Source organism: Bidens hawaiensis, unplaced genomic scaffold (assembly GCF_021521415.1).
Source record: "Bidens hawaiensis isolate Kalapana, Puna unplaced genomic scaffold, B.hawaiensis_p1.1 tig00026908_1, whole genome shotgun sequence".
Lineage (NCBI taxonomy): Eukaryota > Viridiplantae > Streptophyta > Magnoliopsida > Asterales > Asteraceae > Bidens > Bidens hawaiensis.
This window is the reverse complement of record NW_027494345.1, coordinates 107,858-127,326: the sequence shown is the minus strand read 5'-3', so window position 1 is coordinate 127,326 and position 19,469 is coordinate 107,858. Positions and strand designations below refer to the sequence as shown.

General features: G+C 37.8%; 2 protein-coding genes across 2 annotated transcripts; both read right to left on the bottom strand.

Moving 5' to 3' along the window:
* Positions 1 to 560: 560 nt before the first annotated feature.
* Positions 561 to 7,111, bottom strand: LOC143574421 (uncharacterized). The gene is made up of 8 exons (XM_077059047.1): positions 6,742 to 7,111; positions 6,152 to 6,667; positions 4,889 to 6,065; positions 4,442 to 4,795; positions 4,106 to 4,343; positions 1,390 to 3,878; positions 1,160 to 1,302; positions 561 to 1,064 (listed from the first exon to the last, which is right to left on the bottom strand). The coding sequence occupies exons 1-8, from the start codon at positions 6,966 to 6,968 to the stop codon at positions 680 to 682; spliced, it is 5,529 nt and encodes a 1,842-aa protein (XP_076915162.1). The 5' UTR covers positions 6,969 to 7,111; the 3' UTR covers positions 561 to 679.
* A 14-nt stretch (positions 7,112 to 7,125) lies between these two features.
* On the bottom strand, positions 7,126 to 11,535 carry LOC143574420 (uncharacterized; the record flags this gene model as incomplete). Its single annotated transcript, XM_077059046.1, has 8 exons — positions 11,464 to 11,535; positions 11,302 to 11,352; positions 11,118 to 11,216; positions 9,684 to 10,220; positions 8,407 to 9,600; positions 7,977 to 8,304; positions 7,539 to 7,794; positions 7,126 to 7,411 (listed from the first exon to the last, which is right to left on the bottom strand). Coding segments are annotated over exons 1-8 (2,823 nt in total), but the record flags the coding sequence as incomplete, so codon positions are not given.
* Between the last annotated feature and the right edge of the window lie 7,934 nt (positions 11,536 to 19,469).

Sequence of the window (19,469 nt, the reverse complement as noted above, 5' to 3'; positions counted from 1 at the left end):
TATAACGAGGCACCATCATTAAAATCGCATTCAACACAACTTTTATTCAACACAGCTTTTAATCTACCGCACTACACGTAAGAGCGACATTGAACTTGACAAGAGTGCCTAACCTTTTAATCAAAATAGTAGTGCAAGTACATGTGGTCCAACTGTTTCTAGGGACCATCAATGGTGTAATTATAGAAGGATGAAATTTGTAAAGATAAAAATTACTATATATAGAAGCGCGAATTTAAAGAGAGCATTTTTTGTATTATAATGAAATTTGTCAATTAAACAAAATTTCGCCGTCGCCGATGAGCTAGATGTGAACAATCTTTTAGATATACATTATTTGATCAACACACAAACACCACCCTCGATAAAACTTTAAAAGTGATTTAAATGAATTAAAAGTAAACGAAAGAAAGAACGTAATTGTTGGTCCCTAGAAACCGAACTAACCGAATCATTATCAGATGTCAGAATTTGAATACTGTGATATCGATAGTTATGTGTAAAACCAACCAGCTTGAAACCGAACTGCCCCGAATATGAAAATAACACTAGGCACATTTCCACAGCCAAAAACATGAGACCACTCTACATAACCCAAAGCAAACATGACCTTAAATATGTTCTCAGTATATACACACTTTAGATTCTCAAACTCAAAAGACATGATCTTCCATAATCATTACTTTTTACCTTTGTTCTTTTTGCTCTTCTTTTTCTTCGCTTTCTTGCCTTTAGCATCCTGAGTGTTACCACCACCGGTTTGATTTTCTACCACCGTGCCGGTTCCCTTGACATTATTCTTCCCTTTATTGCTTTTTGCATCCTGAGTGTTACCGCCACCGGTTTGATTTTCTATCACTGCGCCGGTTCCCTTGACATTATCCTTCTCCTCACTCGTTTGACCAACCTCAGTTGTCTCCGACACCACCTTTTGCTCAATCTTTGACTCCTGACCCGTGACAGTATCGCTCAAGAAGCCATCTATTGTTGGCCTAACATTCTGCAGTTCTTCCACCAACCTTCGCACCATCTTCAGAAAATCTGAACGTTCCAAAATTGTTTGACTGAAAGATCAAAATAAACCCAAGAAAATCTTGTTATTATGTATGTAAACACATCAATCAACAATAAAAACTGCTTCATAGTTCACAAGTCTAACCGTGTGCCAAATGCAGAAGAAAGCATCTCTAGATTAGTTTTTGCATCCATCGCTTCATGTACAACACGTTCATCTTTTCCAGTACAGAATCGTTTGTCCGCAAGAGCAGTAGCTAATATGTTTATATTCTTATCCAATTCTTTCTGAAACCAAAACATTAAACATACACCAATGATGATAAAAGTAAACTAACATAATTATTCAATACAACCACAATGATACAATATTACCTTTATCATAGGCGCAGCAGGTAAGGTGTTTAGTGTCACATCCCGCTTCTCATTTACAGCTTTAGATATATCTTCAAGAACTTTCCAATTAAATTGCAGTTTCACAGGATTCACATTCAGATTGTCATCCGGTGATGCATTTGAAGATGGTGCCTCAGGAATCACCACAGTTTCATCATCGTTTGAAGGTACAACTTTTCTTGGAAATAATACGCGCATTATCTCTTCTTTGGATTTCCTAAGGTCCACAAACAGAGCACAAGGAGCATGGATTCTTGGATTGGCATTGCCCGTGCACACGATTAGGAGAGAATCATTTATGCTCGTAAACGCCTCTGCAACCACTTCTGGATGCAAGTTCAAGTAACGGCCCTTTCTCCTACTTAGAAGACAAGTCATGAACTCCCTCGGAAGCAAATAAGCAACATTATTATTTCCCAACAGCAAATCAAGTAGTACTTGAGAACAGTCTGATACTTGCAGACAGATTAAAGCCAGCATCATAACCAGCTTCAAAGATAACAATCGATGGTAATTAGAGAAAGTAATACCAGAACTTTGAATCCATGATTTAGTATCACTTTTATTGTAGAGAATCTGTTGAATCAGTCCAACGATAAAGTTTGTTGCGTTTGAAACTATCTGTTGGGATGCCAAGTAGGTTGTGGTAGAGTGGACGTCTGTGAACCATCCAACAAAAGAAGACTTTGTGGTGTAAAAGATTCTAGAATAGAAAGACGTCATGAAATAAAGACTTTCCAAGAGATAAACAAAACTGTGAGGTGACATGTAACCGGCAGTTCTCCAATTGGCTCTAAACGTATCTTCCAAAGCACTAAGTAGTGCTTGAGAAATATAAACCTCTTTAAAGCCACCATTCATGAATATCTCAAAACATTGCTTCCATGCGGGATTCCATTGAATCCGTGTAGTTATATGCTCGTAAAGTGCTGCAGGTTTTCTAGAACCTAGACATATCATCATCACCCTCCCGATTGTCCGATAGGTGATGACACCACCCTTCATGTTAACATTTTGATGAATAATCTCCTCAAGCAAGTTATGAGACAGATTGGTGTCCCTTAACGAAATTAAATCACCAGAGACCGATCTTCTCCAGTCTAATGGAAACACGAGATCAAAATAATTTGAAGAAATCCCTAGGTACCTTTCCAGCTTCCTTGTATCTTTGGCGTTAACGTACTTGCAGTCTATGAGAAACTTGGAAACCTCAAACATATGAAGAAGGGATGTGCTTTGATGAAATGCAGAACCGTTGACTGACTTATAAAGACCTTCAAGAACTTCAAGCACTTTAATACCCACAGAAACTAATTCACATTGCCAATAAGACCTTATAGAAAACACCAAATCTTTTACATTCATAGTAAGAAGCTTCCCGTCCCTTTGAAGACCCTTTTGACCCGCATTTCTTATCCAATCAGCCTGCTCGTTGACTAACATGTAAACGATATTGCCTTTTAGAAACTGCTTCCTCACCCCAAAATAATTTAAAAGAAAGTCAACACAACCCTCGTGTTCATGTTCTTCTTTGTGGAAGCTTTCAAGACACTCAAATATATCCAGAACACTTTCCTTCCATGCATTCCAGTAAAAAACAAGTGTTCTAACAGACACTTGGTTCTGCCAAATCTTGTTCTCACAGTGCTTATTAACATCAACCGGTAATTCATCCTCCCAGTCATACTTCGAATAATTCAAACGAGTATGAGAATCCAAGATTTTTCTAATAATAAAGTTTTCTCCCCTTAAACTCTTGTTTATCTGGGAAACATGAAAATCTTTTTTGAGCTCGCGCAAGCTGCCATGCTGATCAGAGACTACTTTAAGCTCACTACAAACAAATTCATAGAAATCGTCTGATAACATTTTTGCAAGCGATTTTGCTTTGTCACAAAGCTCTTCCTTCTGAGCAAACTGCTTCAATGGCCAGCCTTTGTTGTTGTTTCCCCATAACGAGCTAAAAAACACATACCAAAGCAACAGAACCGCTGCATCTTTAAAACAACCAGCCTTGTCCAAAAGATCAGCTTCTTTCAAAACATCACCCCAAGACCTTGCCAGCTCAGCAGCATCAAGAAAATTGCCAGACTCTTCTTCCAAAACCAAAAGGTCGTCAAGGCAGCCTAATGACTTTAAGAACACGCGCTTGGACTCCATAGAACAGAAAGCACGAACAAACTTCATCATGGATTTAAGATCTTTATGCTCATGGAAATCGAGGGCACAGCTCTCCAGAAACTCTTGTTCAATCAGTTCTAACTCTTTGCTTTGAACAGTAGATAACTCTTTCCAGTGTTCTATGAACTGCAATCCTTTATCGAAAAGTTTCCCTTTTCTGCAAACTGATAAACACTTGGAGAACTCCTCTCCTTTTGCATAGGCTTTGGCTGCATCAATATAGCACCCTGCTAGAGTGAAACATTCAGCTGCTGCGTTCATCTTTCCACACTTAAGCTGCATTTTTCCTGCACAAAAAACAAGAGATCAAAATAAATGTGTCAAGATAGACGAGTCAGGTTGGTTGATTATGAACAAAAACACACAGTTATCACACCGGAAAAAATAACTATATCTTTGAATAACCAGTTCAACGTGTTTAATAAGACACCAGAGAGAATGCAAATGTGAGCACTAGTCACGCAATTGTTGAGTAAATCTTTAGACAGGCATTTATGGTTAAAATAGACGTTACCTGCTGTTTCATACTCCTCCAAATCACAAAAACAAGATGCAGCAAGCTCAAGTTTCCCAATAGATTCAAACATTTCCGCCGCTTGTCTAGCATAACCTGTAAAAGCTTCATGATTTGTACCCCGCATTTGATCAGCAGATGCTCTGAGACCAGAAGCCTTGGCTAAAGTCTCCCACTTTATATCACCAGCTCTTTCAAAACACATGGTTGCCATCACAAAATTATTCTCATAATAAAGCTGAAAACCATACGAGAATCACAAAAGCATGTTAAAAATGTAATAAAAATAAAATATCATAAAATAACTACAACAGTAATACATTTAAAAAATATTACCTTTTTGCCACGCTCCCTCCATTCTTGAGGGCTGCTTGCAACTCGCATTGCCTGCGCAACTGAATCATCCAGCTTTCTAATCTGAACGAGTCCCCTTCTTTTCCAGTATTCAAACATTGGCTTGGAGAGTTCCTCTTTATTTTCACATATCCATAGCCTTTGTCGTGTGCGGGTGATTGCCACATATAACTGTTTCAATTCAGAACATAAGACACTATGTCTTGACTCACTGAAACTAGGGAATGACTGAGCAAGTTTCTCATCGAGCCAGTCACGCTCCTTCATGTATTCATATATTACCCTCCACTGATCTTTCAGAGGAGACGTCCCAAAAAAGTTATAGAGTAACACATCCTATAAATCATGCAACACAAACATTAAAAATAAAAGTAAAGTAAAGTTACAAAAAAAATGATCGGTTAGTGAAAGAAAGAATAAGAAACTGACCTGAAACTCAAGGCCTTTACACTCCACAACAGTGAGAACAAGAGCCTGTTTTCCAATATAATCACATATCTCGGTTTTTGCTTCATCATCCCGTACCAAAATCACTTGTTCAGCACCAAAACCAACAATTTCTGCACCACTCCCACTGCCACCAAAGATTGTCACTATCGCGTTTTCATCATTACCAGACTCTAGCAAAACTGGTGCTTCCCCAGAAATCAGACTAGTCTCAGGCTCCAAAATATCAATCGAGTGACGAAAGTAACAGTACAAAATGTCAATGACACTTTGAGCCAAATCAAGAACGCCCGCGTGAGTTCGGAAGTTTTGTTTCAATTGAAAGATTTCAGATACAATGCCTTTCTCTTGTTTCCCAGCTCGTCGGGAGCTTAAAAACTCGGTATAAAACAAAGATCTAATATCTTGAAACCTAAAGTCAATGCCTCTTGCAATGGTTTGTGCAGTATCACCAGCAAAAATAAAACCCTCGTCAACATTTTGGCAAATATATTTAAAAAGAGAGATTTGCCTCATGCTAAGATCTTGAACTTCATCAATGTAAACAAAATCCATCTGATCACCTTCGTACCTTGAATTTTTTAACCGATGATGAAGGTCAATGACTAGATCGCCCAAATCAAATTCCCCACGTTCCGTTTTCATAGTTTCATAGGCTTGAAAAAGAGAGTAGACGTTCTCTCTTTTCTTTTTGGTTACTTTGGAACCACGTGTTTCAGCCAATAAAGAGTATCCCTCTAAACTTAGTTTACCATCACTGCATTCTCCTGCTTGCAGGCCCCCTTTTATATGAGAAATTATTTCTGTAAATACTCGAGAAGGGTCAAGTTTCTTTTTATGATTTAGATTAAAGTGAGGCCAGTAAAATGAACAAAACCTATCGAACGTAACCTCCTTCTGTCTTATGAATTTTTGCAATGCAACAGATCCTAAACTTATAAAGTTAGATTGAGGACTCTCTCTTGCCTCGATAAATCTTTCAAAAAATGAACTCCCCAGTGTGCCATCCAACATCAGTAGAAACTTCTGGAAAGTCAACACTAGAGGATACTTCTTCACGGGAATGTCAACAAATTTGTTCGGGAAATCACTAAATTCCAATGTAGAATCTGCATCCTCAAGATTAATCTCAGCTGGTGAACTTCCATGACTCGAAATACTGTCATATACATCAATTCTTGATGTCAGAAAACTACCAATGCAAAATAATAATAATAATAAATTAACAGACAGGTATTTATTCACCTTGTAAGTTGAGAAACATGCTGCTTTACAGCATAACACAACTTTGGGCTGACTGTCACAAAAAGCTGACGAAGAACACTCGGTTTTCTACTTTCCGAGTCATTAGCAACTTCACCATCCCTAACTCGACTGTTTTCTGCTTCATTAATCCCTTCAGAAGCAATGCGAAAATTTTGATCATTTTGGAACAACTTCATAGTCAAAATTGTGGTTTTACCGGTTCCCGATCGCCCAATTATGAAAGAACTTTTGTCAAAAAGAATTATATCCATTTGCTCATCGGTTACTTGCATTGGTAAGTCAAGTTCTTTACCAGAAAGCAAATGGGTCACCACCCCACGTGACAACGAGTAGAACTTCATCAGCAGTAAGCTTTCACTCACTTTGGAGTTTTCAACATAAATTCTTCCATCACCAGCACTCGCACCCGCTTCACTATCACCTTCACAGTTGGCTAAAGAATTAAATCTGATTAATTCTTGTGAAGCCGACCAACTCCTAGGAACTTCAAAATTCCTGAACACGAAAAAATTGAAAATTAGCATGTATAACCGCTATTTAGTAATTAGTAGACATCATATTAGCATTACCCTTCCAAACATTTTGCTGTGCAACGATTAATATAATCATCTGTATAAGCGGAAAATATGCTCTCAAGTCGTTTTGTGAGTTTAGGAATTTCCTCCAAGGGTAATATATCCCAAACCTTTAAAACTTGGGTGTATTTGACTTCTTTGATTATGTCAACTGAACAGATAATGTACAAACCTTCAACCTTAAACTTTTTCAAAATTTGTGAAGATTTTTCGCAACACATGTCTACACTTGTGTTTTTAGGACGCCAACCACCGGAAAGTTTCAGTAAAAGATTTAAAACCACCTTCTTTAATCGAGCAAATGTCAGTTTTCCAAACGACTTTCTGAAATCATCACTAAAGAGAACCTGATTGGATAAAAGTAACAAAATAGATAAACAAAAGCACAAAATATACCACATAATGAGATACGTTTATGTTGGAAAAAAAAGCATATAGGTACAATACCTTCCATTTAGAATGTTTAAAAAGAATGCTACTGCCATTAACCAGATCATCAAGTTGGTCTAGTTCTTTCTTTGCAGCTATGATTGTAGACTGCAAACATTCATCAGCATCAGCATCAAACAAACAATGGCGAGTCTTTGCGTCATAAATTAACGCGTTCCATTCACATTCACTATTAGTGAGGGTTCTTTCATTGCCCAATATCCAAAGACAGTGTCTAGAAAAATGAAAGACAAAACATTAACAAAGTCAAACATACTGAGGTTCAAGACAAGTTTTATCATAACTACAAGAGGAATATTATTCTAAATAACTGAATAAAACAATCTGATAAGCTATCATACCGTGCTCTAGTCAAGGCTACGTTAGTCCTTTGAGGACTAGATAAAAAGCCAACATTCCGATGGTTATTAGATCTTACTGTTGATAAGATAATAATATCTTCTTCACCACCTTGAAAACCATCAATGGTTTTCACCTTTACTGAGAATCCATCAAGTTTCTCATACTTTTTAGCAAGCTTTTCTTGAATGGAAACAACTTGTGCAGCATAAGGAGACACAACACCGATAGTAAATTTCTTCTTTGACTCCTGCCATGCTATAACACCAAAAAAAAGATAAAACTTAAACAAAATTTCACAGCTACTTATGTTTTAGTGTTACAACATTATTCTACTTTGTCTTCTCTAGAATTATAAGTATACATAAATCGAGCCCGCAACAAAATTATGAAGAAACAAAATGTTGGTGTAAATGATAAAATATAAAGAACTCGCATACCTTTGTAAAGATTTTGTACAATCTTAATCACTATAGCCACCTCAACCATGTTTCTCCGGCTTCTTTCTTCGTCATCTTTTTCTTCCCTTCCACCAACAACATTTATAAACGAATATGAACCAAACATTGGTCCAGAAAGATATTGTTTCTCATAGCTTTTACATTTTACATTTTCAGCATCCAGAATATTATTTTGATAGAATTTCCAATTTGGGAAATAACTTATAGAAGGATGCATCCTGTACTGCACATCAAGTAAGTGCTTAGAATGTCCCAAAGAACTCAGTCTGCCAAACAGGCTTCTTCCAAAATCAGATTCAGCACATAACTGTCAACAAACAAAAAAATTGTTTTGTCAAATATATGTATCAATATCGGTTTCTGGTTTCTTTAACTTAGTAACCATAAAACAGAGGAAGTATAGACTTACATTGCTGAAAACCATTGCAGGTAACTGGCATTCATCTCCAATAAGAATCGCATGTTTAATTCCCGGCAGCTGAAGAGGAATAGTGGATTCAGCCTCTTTTAACTGAGCAGCTTCATCTATCACCAAAATCTCCAAAGGCTTCATTTGAACCATATGCAACTTGTAGGAAGTAGAAGTTGTGCAGAACAAAAGAGAAGCATTTTGATAGCAAAAGTCCATTATCACAAAACTGTTCAAAACACTTGGAAGACGGAGTCCTCCAAGAGATATATTCAAAGCTTTCAGAACAGACAAAGTCTTGGTTCTAGCAGAATTTAATGATGACATGTCACTCGACTCATCAAAATCATTTAGCAATGATTGAGAAGTTAAAAATTGCTCAAGCTCTTCAGAAACCAATTTCTCTTGAAACAATAGTGACCTAAACAAACTTAAATCATCCAAAAGAGAAACCATCATTTGGAAATTGTGTTCCTTCATGAAACTTTTTGGAATATGAGTCAAGAACAGTAAAATGCATCTCCTGAGTGGAATTAGACACGAAATGAAACGATCACGAACAAACTCAATGAACGATTTTACTACCAACTCAGTAGTTTCAGTTTCTTTTTCATTTTCATTTTCATCTTCATTTTTAGCTGCAAGTTGTTTTTCATTGTCCACAAAAACATGATATTCAGAAACAGAATCTTCAAGTAAATCAACCATAGACTTTATGCATAGCCTCCAACCCGTGAATGACCCGAGGCACTCTGTAAGCCTCTTAACCCGATTTTCCAGATAAATTTCTTCAACTTCTGAACCAACTTTCAACCTCTGTTTGTTCCCAAACAAAAGCACGTCTCCGATACCATAAAAGGAATCTCCACTCGCAGTTGTAATTTTGGACCATTCCTTAACCAGACTAAGCACACGCGAAGCTACTTGTACTATAGCCACATTTGTTGGAGCACAAGTAACTGTCCTATGATTCATTTGCAGAAGAATAAACAGCAACACGCTGACAGTTGTCGTCTTCCCGGTTCCAGGTGGTCCCCATATCTGCTCCACAAAGGAACCGTGGCTACATTCTGTTTTACAAAGAGCTGCCTTAATTGCCCCTGCTTGTGATTCGTTCAACCGATCTAAAACATGTGAATCAAACTTTTGAGAAAAATCGCTATCAACAGAGCAAATATCGCAGCCCTCTTTAACCTGTAACCAACACATTCACAATTAACAACAAAGTTACCAACAAAAAATAAATATTATTAGAGTTATCTTAACAAAAATCTTACCATAGAATCGTTGTAAAGAATCTCTCTGATGATATTCATATTTCGGTGCATGTGCAACGAATTCCAGATTCTTTTGTTGGTGGTAATATTGGTCAAGAAAACAACAAACATCCCCTCTTGGAATTCAATATCTTTCGAAGCTTTAACTTTAAAACGTATTGATGTATTATCATCATCAATATCATCATCTTGACTGATTTGAGTAACTAATGAAAAAGCCCATGTTCTTCCCACACGCTCCAAATCTTCAACAGATTCGGGTTTTCCATCTGCTAAAATAAGCAGATCACCTGGTAATGTCCGGTAAGGCTCTTTACCACGTTCGCTAACTTTGTTTCTCCATTTTCCCACAGTAACATCATGCAGTGTTTCCCCGTGACGTTTGGTTTCGGTTAAAGAGATTATTTCAGCGTATGGAGCTCTATACATGACCTCCATAGATGAAGCCAACTCAGCACGCGTTTCCTCTAACAAAGGATAAACAAAAGAGCCAACATAGTGGTGTTCTGATTGGAAAGTAAGTGGTATGTCCTCCACCTATATCAGGTTACAAGAATGATTCATGTTATCGATATATGATCCAAAAAACAATAGTTAAGCTTCATAAATCATTATCATGATCTATGAACACTTGAAACTAGGGATGACAATCAACCCCAAACCCATAACCGGGCATGGGATTTCGTGATATGCACGTTTACCCGGCCCAATTACCCGATAACATATACCTATTTACCCAAATATTTACCCGATTATATTCCTAATTCCTACCAATCTTGTTTATCTTTACTCCTTACTATATATATGATATACAGTGTATGAAGATAGTCAGATGAGAACCAAAAACATTGTTAAGAGCCTCAAGAACCGCATAATACACTTAAGGGTGTGTATGGTTCGGTTATTAGCCTCAAACAAATTAACCAATTGGTTTTCGGTTAATTTTGGTTCATACCAAAATCAAATTTGGGCTAAAAATTTACTTAGAAATGCATGCATAACTACAAAAATGAAGATATAAATACATAATACTGGTATATAAATGCATAAAATGGTAGTATAGAACATGAAAAACATGAAATGAAGGTATAAAAGCTATAAATATATGAAAATATTAATGGTTCGGTTCGGTCAATTTTCGGTTAACCGTGGGTACAAAAAATAATCGATAACCACTTTTCTAGTTAACTTTGATTCGGTTTCGTCGGTTTTCAGTTAAGTTCGATTATTGCTCACCCCTAAAAACACTTGTAATTGGTGCTTTAATTGTGGTACATAAGACGGTTATGTAACCGCCACGCTTTCTCTCTCCCGCTACCTTGACTATCTCTAATGCACTGTGTACAGGTGCATTATGCAGCAGTTCTCAACATTTTTTTTTATTCTGAAAAGAATGCATCCCATATATAATATACTAATGAAAAAGAGATAAACCTGATGTTTATACAAGTCGTGATTCAAGATATCAGCAAGAGACCATGAAAAGAGCATATGGTCAAACCCATGATTATGATGCTGAGGGGATATCAATCCCTGTATCAAAAATGAAACTTTAATAAACTTATATAAAAATCAATATTATTAATTGAATACAGTAAAAGCATAATAGATAACAGACCTGGTTTTGATAATGATAAAAGTCGTCGTAGTCTTCTTCTTCCATCATCGCCTGTATCAAATGAAACGAAATGCAGGTAAGTTAACAAAGCTTACTTATTATTATTATTATTATTATTATTATTATTTAAAAAGGTAAATAAATGAAAAGGGTGTTACTTACTTTCGAAGGAATTGATGGTGAAGCAGTGGTAGCAGTAATGCTTTGGAACGATTGAATAATCTTTTTCAACATCTTTCTTTCTCCGTACAAATAATCAACAGAAGAAGAATGCGTTGGAAAGGAGGATCATTTACTTGATTTTCGAAAAACTACTGAGTGAGTCAATTTGGAGTCTACTCAACTTCTTCTTTCATTTCTTTGTGCTTTTGATCATCCACTGGCGTACGTACGCCCATTTGTATTCTTTTCTTTTCTTTTCTTTTGTTGTCAATTCATTTTCTTAATTATTAAACCGCCAAAAATATGTGTATCCCGGTATGAAACACGAAATTTTGGTACGATAAGTTTTATGCTCATTTTGATTTTTGAACGTGTGTGTGCTAGTTGAATCAATCAATCAATCATGCCCAGTAAAATCTCACCGACAGCAAAGCTATAAGTAGGGTCTGGGGAGGGTGGGATGTAGGCACACCGTACCTCTATCCAAAGGAATAAAGAGGTGGCTTCCAGAGAGACCCTCGGCTCTAAGAACATGCGTATGAAGCAAAATAAAGGAAAATAAAGCAAAATAAAGGAAATCAAATTTTAACAGTTATATAAAAACTACTACTAATTATAATAATATTAATATTAATATTAATATTATTATATAATATTAATAATAAGATCACAGTTTAACAGCTATATAAAAGCTAATAATAATAATAATAATAATAATAATAATAATAATAATAATAATAATAATATATGCAAGGGAAATACCATTATGGTATGTGGACTAAATAAGTTAAGTCTAAGCCCTAAGGTATTCAATTCTCTCTAAAAATCCTTAACTTTAATTCTACTTCTCCACGAATTCCTATCCTCAACCATGTCCTCGGAGAGGTTTAGGTCTATCAAATCATGCCTAATCCTCTCATCCCAAGTTATCCTTTGAGTTTATTTAGTAATATTGTTTCATGCAAAGCTGGCTATATATTTTTTATTGCACATTTGTTAAAGCTTCTATTGAAGCTACATGAGTCTGTTGTAACTCAGACGAACGAGAATAAAATATAAAATAACTTATCGAAGTGCTAAAGCATTGAATAACATATAGACCGGTTATGATCCATGACCCATAAGTCTTTATCAAACTTTGAAAAATAAATTATTTTTTTATACAGGTTTCAAACCTAAGACCTTTGAGTTTATTTAGTAATATTGTTTCATGCAAAGCTAGTTGAAGTTATCCTTTGAGTTTATTTAGTAATATTGTTTCATGCAAAGCTGGCTATATATTTTTTATTGCACATTTGTTAAAGCTTCTATTGAAGCTACATGAGTCTGTTGTAACTCAGACGAACGAGAATAAAATATAAAATAACTTATCGAAGTGCTAAAGCATTGAATAAAATATAAACCAGTTATGATCCATGACCCATAAGTCTTTATCAAACTTTGAAAAATAAATTATTTTTTTATACAGGTTTCAAACCTAAGACCTTATGTTTCAAACCAAATATGCTTACCAACTCAACTAAGGGGTTGTTTGTTTACATCTGAATGGAACCATTAAGATGTAAACATCTAATTCATTCAGAATTCAGACTGTTTAATTCCAAACGAAAAAACATCTGAATGGTTAAAATTAGGTATGAATCATTCAGACTTATTGTTGTTGCTGAATAGGACAGAGGTTCATTCAGATCTGACTCATTCATATCTGAATGAACCAAACAGCCCCTAAAATGGTAATTGTGTTGATTTCTTACCTTAGCATATACAAATGTGATTTCTATTCAAGTATAAAACCAAACTTATATTTGACTATTAACATTTCCATAATTCACATTGTATTCTCATATCTTTTTAAAACAACCATTTAAGATTGTTCGTCGTTTCTCTTTTTATTATTTTAAAATATTTTTATTTATTTTTCTTTTATAACAATACCTTAGTTTTTGTAAATTTGGTTTTTAAATCTGTGACAACATTTTGTTATAAATATCATTCTTATATGCACAATATTTAATAAAACAATATCGGTATGAATGTTTTATTTTAAATAAATTAAATACCAAGATTTGGTTTAACTTAAAACTATAGTGCATAGTATATCAAATGCTTAATAAAAAAAGTCATAAATAAAAATTATTATATGAAATAATTAAATTTACATATTACATATAATAACCTTTTATTTTTATTATATTTTCTTAGCATGTAGAGCACGGACTATAGCCTAATTTTTTATTATGGAACAATATGATAAAAAAACCATGTAACTAAAAATAAAAGGTCTATGTAACTAAATTTGAGCAAGGAAATAAAAGCTCATGTAATTTAAATTAGGGCAAAATCATTTTTTTCATCGTCTAGATTTGCCCTTCCTTCTCCTTCATTTAGCTTTAACTTTGATTTTGTTAATAATAAAAAACGGTCACATGTGACCATTTGCACAACATCCAACATCTCCAACAGACATCTCTCACGCGAGCCGGCGCGCAGAAGCTCTTTCGCGCATGTGTGTTGTGATGTGTGTGGCTCGCGCCGTCTTTTCGCGCACCACAACTAGGGTTGACAATTCGTGTCTTAACAGGTTTAACATGTTTGAAGCGACGCGCTTAACAGAAGTATCAAACATGAATACGACTCATTTAACTACTTTATATAGCATGACTATAAGACAGCTTTAAGAAAATAAAAAAATCACATACCACATTTTTTTTATTAATATGTCTTATCATGTCTTAAACAAGTACCCAATTACCAGTCCTAACCACAACGCCTAAGTTTACGGTTTGAATCTACATCAAGTCTCAGACAAAGTTTTTGAACCTGTTTTCTTTTGAAAGAGGGATATACATGTTCCAAAGGGGGTTAACCCTTATTAAAATGGATGAACTCCTGCCAAAGTTAAACAAGTGGTACGATGAATAATAAAGCATAGGTATTTAGGTATGTGGTCTTGGATTCAAATCCTTTTTAAGCTACATGATTTTTTTAAATTTTAGTTATCAAAATGTTTCTTTCCAAGAAATTTCCTTCACTTATCTTTTGCATTTCCATCGTACGAGTTTTTAATATTTAACTAGAAGTTTTACCCGCACGCTACGCGGCGCGAGGCAACGTTCGATCGTACATCACGCGCTTATTCCTATGTTTATGTCGTACAGAACGCAAAAATTGTGAAGGCCTACCAATCATTCACATGTAAAAATGAGTCACTTGTTACAAACATACATTAATAATGTAGAGCGTTCTGAAATTTTGAACTATTATATAAAGCCATTGAAACTTTTAACTGCAAGTTGAACTCAAAATAAAACCCAAATTTCTTCATCAAAAAGCTATTCACTGTATCGATGCATGTAGAACTAATGTACTACTGCAAAAGAGAATGTAATGTTAGATGCTTAGATCATACACATAACAGGGGGCATGATTTGTATGTTAGGTTATTGTATTTTAACATGTTGCTTCTATTCCTAAATTTTAATGCATACAGAAAACAGATTGTGCTAAAGACTAAACAACACTGTAAAACATTGACCTTGTAAATGAGGATAAAATCTGTAATGTTTGTTTGCATCCTATTAACCAAGCTTGGTATTAAAACTTTTAACATCTAATCTCCTATTGATTAAGTCAAGCCAAGGGCAAAATCGTAATTGTTATCACCAGTTCAAAACTTTCTTGTTACCGCAGCAAATGATCTTTACACTTTAAAGTCTGCAACATCCAGATTGTGACCCGTTAGAGATAAAAGGTAAGCTGAATTGGATACACTCGGGTTATGTTTTGTCTCTAACGTGTCGAACTCAACTATAGTTTATCTAAAGGGTCAAACTCAAGTAAAAGTTTGTACAATTTATTGAGGCTCAGACCTGTTTTGTCATCTAAGCAAGAGAATTAAATTGCCATGGCTGCAAAATTGCAAGCGGAGAACTAAACATACTACTCGCACTTGCCATCCTCCTATATCACGACGCTAGGCTGCATCAAATCTCATATCTTTAGTTGGCTGCAAGAAATCTCAGATCTTGAGTCGATTCACGTTCAGTCATCATAGCCTTACTATACATACCTGTACAATCAGAAGACAATTAGTCTCGTCTATTAGACAACAATTCATTTATATATGAACTGAATAATCAAAAATTATAAAGACCACAATTAGGTTTTCTAATAATTTCATTAAGACTACACTTCCATGACGATACTTTGTTTATGTTCTAGCTTATGTAAAACAGGCCAATTTAACATAATTTACCAACAATACAACTGAATTTGTGCATAGGCCGTTAACATAGTTGAATCCATAATTGAGTAAGTTATATAAAGATCCAATGCTAGCTGTTAAAACCTCAATTAGGTTTTCTAATAGTTTCATAAACACTAAAATAATTCCAAATATCTTCCTCGATGATCCTCTTTTTATGATGTAAAAATACACAATTTACCAACAATACAACCGATTACATGCATAAATCATTGTCAATTTATCATAAGTTATAGCAAAGATCCAACACTACATCCACATTACCAAATGTATTACCAAAAACCCAGTTATCAAAAATCCAATCAAATGTATCAGTGTCAAAAGTTGGGTATTGCAAGGTATGAAGAATGATGCCGGCGCCGATGCTTTACAGGCGGAAATGAAGTGACGATCATCATATGTTTGCGGAAATCGATGAATCAAATATTGGTTGAACGAATACAATAGGACTTTGTAGATCTGGAGCCACCGTAAATGGTAGGGAAACAGCCACCTAACACACAACCCATCGGCATCGATTAGATTGATGGTCCACTTGAGTTACATGCCTCTGCAATTCTCATTCAAGACATAAACAGTTGATATAGAGACAGAGAAGGTCCAATAACCGTCACATTGAAATTAGTGTTTCTTTTCTATACCTGTCAGAAGCTGATATGGTGGTGAAATGAACAGTAATATTTGTAGCCGAATGTAGGTTTCCTAGAAGGTACAGCCGGCTGAATAGTAATCCTGTTCCACCAACAGTAGACTACGCACAGGCCATGCTGGTTGGTGGATAGGCTACGGCCAACAGTAAAGGTCGGCTGTATACTGTTCCTTTACTGCCGGCTACGCACTGTTCCACCAACTGTAGGCTGCGCACGTCCCATCGTAAGGGTTGGTGAGTAGGCAGCGGCTAATAGTGACAAACAGTACTAGAGGGTGCTCCTCCTCGTATTGTTGTCGGTGAGCTGTCACCCTGTGATTGGTTCATGGGCTGCTCTGGTCAAATTGTCTGTTCCGCCCATACCTTAGTAGGTATAGTACGAAAGACCTTCCAGAAGCATACGGACTGGCTCATTTAGGCGGGAGTATTCCCGCCTTGCTCATTCCTTCATGTGACTACTGAAGTGGCTAATGCCTTGTGCGTGTAGCCTTGCTGTTAGTGCGGGTAGCCTTCCCTGATGGCTTGTATCCGCAGCTGCGGGAACAGGCGGGGTACTTCACCATTGGGAGGCTTTCCCTGTGGGTACAGCTGGCGTACTGCGCGTAAGGTTCTTTGAGCATGGTGGGTCCTGCTGGAGCAGTTGGTCATTGCGCAGACGTCCCTGTTCAAGGTGAGTCTTGCGGGTCCAACTGGGCTCTGCTGGGACCTACCTCTTCAAGTCCCCCCAGTCCAATGTTCTTCTCATGAATTATTAATAAGTGAGGTGAACTTTTGGACTTAGCAAGGGGTTTTGAAAAGGTTTTAGTTTTTCGGTTTTCCGTGGTGATTCATCCCGCGGTTTTCCTGATGTCACGCAGAAATTCCTGACTTTTCTGCTTGATCTTTGGGTGTGAAGCGGGTAGGTTTGTAACCTCCTCGCACGTCAGGAGCGTTGAGTCCCACTTGTGTGGATTCTCCATGGGGTCTTGGTAGTTTTCAACATAGTGATCAATTATGCTAAAACCACCAATTCCATCTTGGAGTTTCAAACAATATAGTTCTCGACGTTCCCGTCGTGCGGGGATGTTATTCCCGTTTCCGCAAGCATGGCCCAGAAGATCCTTCTTGGTTTGAATTCCCTGCAGAGTGCTAAGTATGTGAAGGGTTTTGCCTTGACACTGTACCCGCACTCGTCTTACGGTTACTTTACTTCCAAGGTATTCCTGGCGTCAATTCCCTGTGGGTGCTAAGTATGTGAAGGGTTTTGCCTTGACACTGTACCCGCATCCGTCTTACGGTTACTTGGTTGCCAAGTTATTCTTGGCTTCAATTCCCTGCGGGTGCTAGGTATGTGAAGGGTTTTGCCTTAACACTGTACCCGCAACCGTCTTACGGTTACTTGGTTGCCAAGGTAAGGGGTATTTTCCCGCTTACTTTTGAATCTTTTTGAATTTTGAATTTTGAAATTCGAAGAGTTGGTGAAAGGATAAGAACAGTCCAAACCTCTGAAACGTCGTGCGACGGTTTCTTCTGACTGTGTCAGGACGTGCAGGAAGTTATGGTGACGTGACAGTACATGGTCATTCCAGACGCTTTTTCAGGCGCGTGGGCGCGATTTTTCGGGCGCGTGGCCGCGAAATTAATGGTATGCGTCCTGTCAACAGCTGTTGCCAGCTTGCTTTTTGCCACGTGTCATAGTTTCATTGCACCTTCGTTTTCTCTCTCTTCCGCATTAATTTCATCGCATTAATTGCGATTAGTATATAAAGGGGGAGAGGGTTCTTTGTAATCCACACTTTCACTCTTCTCTTCATCTTCTTTGCGATTTCCGGCGAATACTAACCTTTTCAGGCAAGCATTCTCCCGAAATCGTTTTCTTCTTCTTTTACAAGATGTCTCGTGATCTCGAATCTACGGCTGATGACAAGAGTACTGCTGGCGAGTGCCAGTGTGCTCTGCCTGGCGACCTGTATCGGTACGTCGTCAGGAAGTTCATGCTCGAGTCTCTCGAGCCTGAGTTTCCTGAACCCCACCAGACGGTGTACGATGCCCCCAGAGGCAAGGTCGGGGTTTATGCTGCATTCTTTGTTTATGGGAATCTTAGGTTCCCATTGACAAAGTTTGTTTACCGTGTCCTTGAGAGGCACGGTGTTCATTTGACCGAGTTACACCCCATGGCGATCGCCAAGATTCGCCACTTCGAGTGGGTGTGCCGGATTTTGGGCATTGAGCCCTATGTTGACCGCCTGATGACCTTCTACACTTGGAGGTGCATCCAGGGGTGGTACACGTTGATAACCCGGATAAAGGGTTTGAAGATTTGCGCAACCGAGCGCAGTCTTCGCGCGTGGAAGCGGGAGTTCTTCTTCATCTCCGCTCGCGCCATCCCCCTTGCCATGAAATTCAAGAACGGGCAAGCCCTTCCTAGCCTTCACGCCTCCAACTACGAGGAGGCGGAATGGTTTTCGAAGATTTCCCGGGTCCAATATCCGGTTTACCGGTTTGCGGAGTCCGGGATGGTGATGCTGGGGATGAGCCGGGTGTGGAAGGAGGCTGATGCGCGCAAGATTCCGATCGTCCTCGAATACGGTTCGAACTCTGTTCCTTACGGTATGCTTTGTTTCCTTTTGTTGATTTTGAATTTCTTCTAACTTCTTTCCTGTTTATTTCAGAGGGGAACGACTTGCAGTCGCTCCTGAACCCGCGGGAGGCTGACGGTCCCGCACGGATGGGTACTCGCGCTCTAGATGAGAACGAGTTGCCCATCCTAGAACAAACGGCGGATCGGTTCGTGGAGGTCTATCCGCTAGGCCATGAGATCCTTAGCGCCCGTCGGCCAGGTAAGGCGCTATTCGACCCTCGACCCCTCAATGTTGAAAACTCCGCTGGAATTCCTTTAATCGTATGCTCTGATGAGGAATCCGCAGATGGTCCTCCGTTGGTGCGGAAGAAGAAGGCTGCCGGCGGGAAGGAGAAGGCCTCCACTGCCGATCCAGCGCCTCGGTCTGATTCGGAGACCGAGAGCGAAGAGGTGGCGGGGAATCCCGGTGGTGATAAGACCACCGCTCCGGAGGTTGCGACTGTCACCTCCGGAGAGCCAAAGAAGACGACGGT

Coding starts and splice junctions, on each gene's coding strand:
- LOC143574421 (XM_077059047.1), bottom strand. CDS start 6,968: ATGTGTTGCGAAAAATCTTCACAAATTTTGAAAAAGTTTAAGGTTGAA. Junction 4,344..4,441: donor GGAGGGAGCGTGGCAAAAAG/GTAATATTTTTT, acceptor TATGGTTTTCAG/CTTTATTATGAGAATAATTT. Junction 1,065..1,159: donor TCTTCTGCATTTGGCACACG/GTTAGACTTGTG, acceptor TTGATCTTTCAG/TCAAACAATTTTGGAACGTT.